This window comes from Amyelois transitella, chromosome 26 (genome assembly GCF_032362555.1).
Source record: "Amyelois transitella isolate CPQ chromosome 26, ilAmyTran1.1, whole genome shotgun sequence".
In the NCBI taxonomy this organism is placed as follows: domain Eukaryota; kingdom Metazoa; phylum Arthropoda; class Insecta; order Lepidoptera; family Pyralidae; genus Amyelois; species Amyelois transitella.
In genome coordinates this window covers 1,894,391-1,901,202 of record NC_083529.1, presented here as the reverse complement: position 1 = coordinate 1,901,202, position 6,812 = coordinate 1,894,391, and the positions used below count along the sequence as shown (strand labels likewise).

The following is a 6,812-nucleotide window of genomic DNA, read 5'->3' as shown; positions in this document are numbered from 1 at the left end:
TTAGGATCATTATTACACTTTCTCGACATATTCACAGGGTTAATAAATCACAAAAAAGGGTTCAAATTCAACAACAAATATTTTTATAAGGATTTACTTGTAAGCGTTTTTGTTAATTTACTGCCGTAGTACTAGTTATGAGTATTACCGTATCACAACAAATATGAGGCTAATAGACATATCACAGCTGTGATTTAATAATGAGGGTAGACTGATAAAACAAAATTAGCTATCAAAGTTCGTGTGGCAAAACCAGTGTTGACCAGTGTTATAGGATTCAATTTAGTTTTTGTTGAATGGATAAACAAATTAAGTATTAGTTAGGTTAATAATTGTAGTTTTAGGTACCCCTGCAAAGGTTGCGGAGATCAGACTGGAATATCTTCCGTATATAAAACAAAACTAAGTTCGCCTGTAACTATGACCTTGGTGAAGAAAACTTTACATCTTTATATCTAGACAGACAGACAGACAGGCTAGATAGAGCCGAAAATCTCGAAAAGACTGGTAGACCACGTTCAGCTGTATAGCTTAATGGTAGAATCGAGATTAAAATAAGAACAGGTTGTTAGACCGTCGCCTAAAAGAAGAATCCTAATTTTGAAGCCTTTCCCTTGATTGGCCTTTACAATACTGCTACTACTGGCACAGCACACTATGTTTTATCTTGGTTACCAGTTGGTACCAGCATACAAGCTTACACTTAGTGAATGTGCGTCTATTCCCTAAGTCTGTGTGATTTCTCCTGTTTATTTATACATATGTATGTAATGCAAACAATATAGACGTGACTATATGTATGTACATATAGTCACGTCTATATCCCTTGCGGGCTAGACAGAGCCAACAGTATTGAAAAGACTGATAGGCCACATTCAGCTACATGAATTTAAGATAGAATTAAGATTCAAATAGTGACAGATTGCTAGCCCATCGCCTAAAAGAAGAATACCAAGTTTATAAGCCTATCCCTTAGTCGCCTTTTACGACATCCATGGGAACGAGTTGGAGTGGTCCTATTCTTTTTTTATATTGGTGGTGGAAACCACACAGCACTTTATTTATACTCGTATAAGTAGAATAAGGGAGTGTACGATAATTATGTAGATTATTACGATAGATACTTAGTTAATAAGTTTATATTAATACACGTGCATACACTTTACCGTGAGAGCCGACATGTGGCGATAAGATACCGCAATCACATGATTGACTAGACTTTACAAATAACTAGCTTTTGCCCGGGCCTTCACTCCCGTTGGAATTTCCAAAAAAAAAATACCTATTTTCCGACAATCAACTATTTCTACATACATAGATATAATCATGTTTATATCCCCAGCGGGGTAGACATAATCAACAGAACAAACAGCTACATAGCCATGTATATATGACAAACAGCTGAACGTGGCCTATCAGCCTTTTCAAGCCTATTAGCTCTGTCTACCCCGCAAGGTATAAAGACGTGATTCTAAGTATAAAAGTTAAAATTTATAGAGAGTTACGGTCGACGAAGTGGCAGGCAACAGCCAGTGTATTACACTAATCTTTTGATCCGTCGAATATAGTTCGAAAAATGCGAATCACTTTTCACCTTTTCAGTACTTATCTATGTTAAAGAGTTTTTGAGAAAAGAATAATCGTTACTGGACATTAGACGCCATCTTACTTACCATCAGATATATCGACGTCACACGAACTCAAACGTAATAATAAAGGAATGTTCTGGCAAACACGAAAATCCAATCAAAATGACCAATTAAGAATAGAAAATCCACGAAATAATAAACTGTTATCGGGCAATAAAGCTAGTCTGATAAATTATTACTAGCGGTGTAATAAATTTAATATTACTGGCAATATGCATCCATCACGATATTATGGAATACGCACCTGATGACAGTCATGACTTATTACCACATTATCGTGGTAAATGAGCAAGTGATTATGTTTGCTTTCGTTATCTGTTTGATTAGGATTACTGTTTTCGGGGTGTCGATATACATACATACATATATATCGTCACGTCTATATCCCTTGCGGGGTAGACAGAGCTAACAGTGTTGAATAGACTGAAACGTTCGACTGTTTGGCTTAATGATAGAATTGAGATTGAAATAACCAGTCCCTTAGTCGCCTTTTACGACATCCGTGGGAAAAGGATGGAGTAGTCCTATTCTTTTTTCTATTGGTGCCGGGAACGGATGCGGGGATTGGTGTCGATATAATTTTTAGATATTAGATTATTTCACTGAGTGAATGACAATCAAAACTTTTGGGTCTAGAAACTTGAAATTGATAGGTTTGTTATGATACACCCCTAGAACTGGTGCACTTAGAATAGATATCCTGATGTTCTTACGGGAATGGATAATTTAAAACTTGTGCCGTGTGGTTTTCGGCACCCTAGGATATGATACCTCTTCATATCTTTCCCCTAACTCAGTGGAATAATTTTAATATCTACAGATTATATCGACATTAATCCCCGCATTCGTTCCCGGCACTAATAGAAAAAAGAATAGGACTACTCCATTCCTTTCCCACGGATGTACTGAAAGATAAGTTTACTAACAATCTTGGGATTCTTCTTTTAGGTGAACCTGTCACTGTTTGAATCTTAATTCCATCATGAAGCCGTACAGCTGAACGTGGCCTTTCAGTCTTTGCGAGACTGTTAGCTCTGCCTGCCCCGTGGAGATAAAGATTATATTAATGCATGTATGTATAACTTAAAATACCGTTAAGTTCCATTCCCACGAAAATTTTGACAAATACTCTCTCATTGTAAGTAAGTACCACAAAACCAAATCAGGGACCTTTATACCAAGTATCAAGTCTCTAGAGCCAGCGGTTTGGTCCGTGAATTCACATACATACATACATAAAATCACGCCTCTTTCCCGGAGGGGTAGGCAGAGACTACCTCTTTCCAATTGCCACGATCTCTGCATACTTCCTTCGCTTCATCCACATTCATAACTCTCTTCATGCAAGCTCGGCGGTTTCGGGTACTTTTGACCTGACCCTTTGACCCGTGAATTCACACTCTGAAAATATATTTTTTTAATTACCTACTTCAGTTATTTTCCTGAACACCCTGTATACTACTCTTTGTAAGCCAATTAGTAAAATTGGTGAACGTTAAACTAGTCCAATTCAGTTGTTTCTCATTTTATTGAGCGCAGTAACACGTTACAGGAGAAAGAGAGAAATGTGGAGAACAGCTTTGGTTATTCTGCTTAAAACGACTTTTGTTTTTTCAGATAGCAATGTTTTTTTAGATGGTAATGTATAATTAATATTATATGTGCCGTGTGGTTCTTGAAACTTAAGAATAGTAATACTCCACCTCGTTCCCATGAATGGCGTAAAAGGCGGCGAAAGGAATAGGAGAACATTCAACCAGTACAGGCTTTGATTCTGGTGTGGTTACGAAGAAAAAATATAAGCGTGTGCCACGAGTGTATCCATGTGTTTCCATGCATTAAATTTGTTTGTTTGTATATAAGGGACAAATAACACAGATTGAGTCAGCCTCGAAGTAAGTTCGAAACTTGTATTACAAGATACTAACTCAACGATACTATATTTTACAATAAATACTTATACAGAAAGTTCGTTTCGAGAAAAGAACTTTTTCTGATTGGCCTGGGTCTTGGATGTTTATCTATCATTAAGCCATATAGCTGAATGTGACCTTTCAGTCTTTTCAAGAATGTTAGTCGCAGTTACTTCATTTTGAACATGATCATGGATTGGGTGTGTAAGGCTTTTACACGAAGCCACTCCCATCTGACCTCCTTTGACCTTTGCAGGGGAACCTAAATCATATTAGACGGGTATACATCCAGTTGCCTGAATGTGCAGTTTTCCTCACGATATTTTCTCTCACCTTAAGGTGTGCTTTATTGCTGGTCAAGCTTTATTATTCTTTTTTATTTTCCCTGTCCAGATCGTCATCGGGCAGTTCCAATACCAGGAACGCTGAGTTCCGTGGGAGGTGGCACTGAAGAACAGCCACCGATTTATAGACCAGATTCGCAGGCGTGAGTATATATCCATCCATCCATAGTACAAATTCGAAAGTAAGTACATTATTTTTTTTTCTTTGGTCGCGTGTGAATTTTACTTCTAAGGTTTAATTTAGGTCTAGTAAGTTTATTAGTTTAAAAAATGTTTTTTGCATAACTTAATTATAAGTTTTTTTTAAGAATCGATCGATAAAATTTTAATTCAAAACGACCATAAAAAATCTTAAACATCGAGCCACATACATAAAATATGTTCTTTACGTTCCATATACAAAAATTTCTTTTTTTTTAATTCAGATACGTAGTATCACACTTCATAAAGCCAAAGACGCCTCACCAATATTGGGTGGACGAGACCTCCTTAACCCTGGTTCCGGAGAACAAGAACTGCCTCATTTGCGAGACCCAGGACACAGGGTCATGCAGGGCCATGCCTTCGTGTATATATTGCGAGCCGACCGCCACTGCTCTGTGCGAGAGAAGTGCTCCATGTCTGAGGTGCACTGGTAAGCCTTTTTCGCCATAATCGTCTGAGCGTTGGTGGTCAAATCGGTAAGAGGTCCGATTTAAACACGCAATACGTATATAGGTGGCACAGTTTCAAGTCGTACCTCGACCATGTATCAATGAATTTTTTCTGAGCTATTTACTTATTTAAAACTTTATTGCACAAAAATTTTTTACAAAAGGCGGACTTGATACCGTTTGACATTCTCTGCCAGTCAACCAGCTGACCAATCAGAAAAACTTTAAGTTGGTGATGCGATATAGTGCACATGCATCATACTGAAAAATAAATACATTACAAAAAATTCATAAATACATACAATATACATAAAATACATTACATTGGAGGGCTAACTGATGATTATATAAAGGAAAACATCGTTAGAAAAACTGTCCATTGAATGTATGTAACCAAGATCCAATATAGATAAGGTTCCACTACAATATTTGTGAACGCCAGACAGGAGCTGAGAGGGAATGAAAATCTTTCAGAATCTTTTAACTATGAGCATTATGAGTCGCTAATGAGAGGTTACTAACAACTTAGCCTACATATCTACATAGCTTCTTTATCATACATACACATACATATCATCACGTCTATATCCCTTGCGAGGTAGACAGAGCAAACAGTCTTGAAAAGACTTGAAGGCCACGTTCAGCTGTTTGACTTATTGATAGAATTGAGATTCAAATAGTGACAGATTGCTAGCCCATCGCCTAAAAGAAGAATCCCAAGATTATAAACCAATCCCTTAGTCGCTTTTTACGACATCCATGGCAAAAAGATGGAGTAGTCCTACTCTTTTTCTATTTGCGCCGGGAATCACACGGCACCAATAGAAACAACTGTGACTAACACACTTCTAATCATAATCATAATCATTTATTCTTCGAATATGGTTACGAGTACAATGTTAGTCTTAGTATTTAGGTACAGCTTCTGTGAACACATATTCTACCTCTTAAGGCGTCGGAATTATATAGGTACATATATTTTAAATTAGTAGCATATAAAGCTCTGTCTAATTATGATCAGTTTGTCTATATTTCAATGTCAAATAATAATAATTAATATAATAATTGATATGGCCGGGAACGGGTTTTGGCAGGAGAACAACATAACATCAACTTCTCCAAAGGGCCTCTACGTGTTGGATTTATATCCCCACGCAAGCCTCTCAAAAATCCGGGGTGTATAGACCCGTGAAATCAGAGCGGAGAAACATAATAATAAGAATTTGTCAAATTATAATATCATATGTCTATGTCACAGTGATCAAGAATCCTTTCTTCAAATGCATCCCCGGCGAGAAGTACATGGATGAGTGTGACTCCTGCCGTTGTACTGATGGCCACGGCGGCTGGTGCACCAACCAGTACTGCGAGTTCAGATCGCTACACATCTACGCGGCTCGGCTGTCCGACGGGGAGTTCTACTGAACTGATGGGGAGTTTTCTGATCTGATGGGGAGTTCTACTGATCTGATAGGGGAATTTAATTGAAATTGAATTGTTGTTATTACTAACAACTTATTGAAATACATTGTTATTAAGTAGTTATCTTGTTTTATTGCAAAGCTTTTATGTAAATGGTGCATTGGAATAGGCCTAACACACTTCATATCACAGTGATCAAGAACCCTTTCTTCAAATGCATCCCCGGCGAGAAGTACATGGATGAGTGTGACTCCTGCCGTTGTACTGATGGCCACAGCGGCTGGTGCACCAACCAGTACTGCGAGTTCAGATCGCTACACATCTACGCGGCTCGGCTGTCCGACGGGGAGTTCTACTGAACTGATGGGGAGTTTACTGATCTGATGAGGAGTTCTACTGATCTGATAGGGGAATTTAATTGAAATTGAATTGTTGTTAGTACCAAAAACTTATTGAAATATATGTAATAATGTAGTAGTTATCTTGTTTTATTGCAAAGCTTTTATATATATGGTGCATTGGAAAAGGCCTACTGTCTACCCCGCAAAAAAGAAAGACGTTATATCGAAGGTCACACGTTCAACTTTATGATGTATGTATCCATACATACATACATACATATGATCACGTCTTTATCCCTTACGGGGTAGACAGAGCCAACAGTCTTGAAAAGACTGATAGGCCACGTTCAGCTGTTTGGCTTAATGATAGAATTGAGATTCAAATAGTGACGGGTTGTTAGCCCATCGCCTAAAAGATGAATCCCAAGTTTATAAGCCTATCCCTTAGTCGCCTTTTACGACATCCATGGGAACGAGATGGAGTGGTCCT

General features: G+C 37.8%; 1 protein-coding gene across 1 annotated transcript; it reads left to right on the top strand.

The window, feature by feature from the left end:
* Positions 1–1,880: 1,880 nt before the first annotated feature.
* On the top strand, positions 1,881–5,984 carry LOC106138473 (uncharacterized). Its single transcript, XM_013339627.2, has 4 exons — positions 1,881–1,929; positions 3,956–4,049; positions 4,332–4,540; positions 5,818–5,984. The coding sequence occupies exons 1-4, from the start codon at positions 1,881–1,883 to the stop codon at positions 5,982–5,984; spliced, it is 519 nt and encodes a 172-aa protein (XP_013195081.1).
* Positions 5,985–6,812: the final 828 nt, after the last annotated feature.

What these genes read in the sequence shown, in the direction of transcription:
- LOC106138473 (XM_013339627.2), top strand. Translation starts at nt 1,881, where the DNA reads ATGGAATACGCACCTGATGACAGTCATGACTTATTACCACATTATCGT. An exon ending in CTTATTACCACATTATCGTG is followed by an intron (nt 1,930 to 3,955) that starts GTAAATGAGCAA and finishes TTCCCTGTCCAG; the next exon opens with ATCGTCATCGGGCAGTTCCA. An exon ending in TCCATGTCTGAGGTGCACTG is followed by an intron (nt 4,541 to 5,817) that starts GTAAGCCTTTTT and finishes TCTATGTCACAG; the next exon opens with TGATCAAGAATCCTTTCTTC.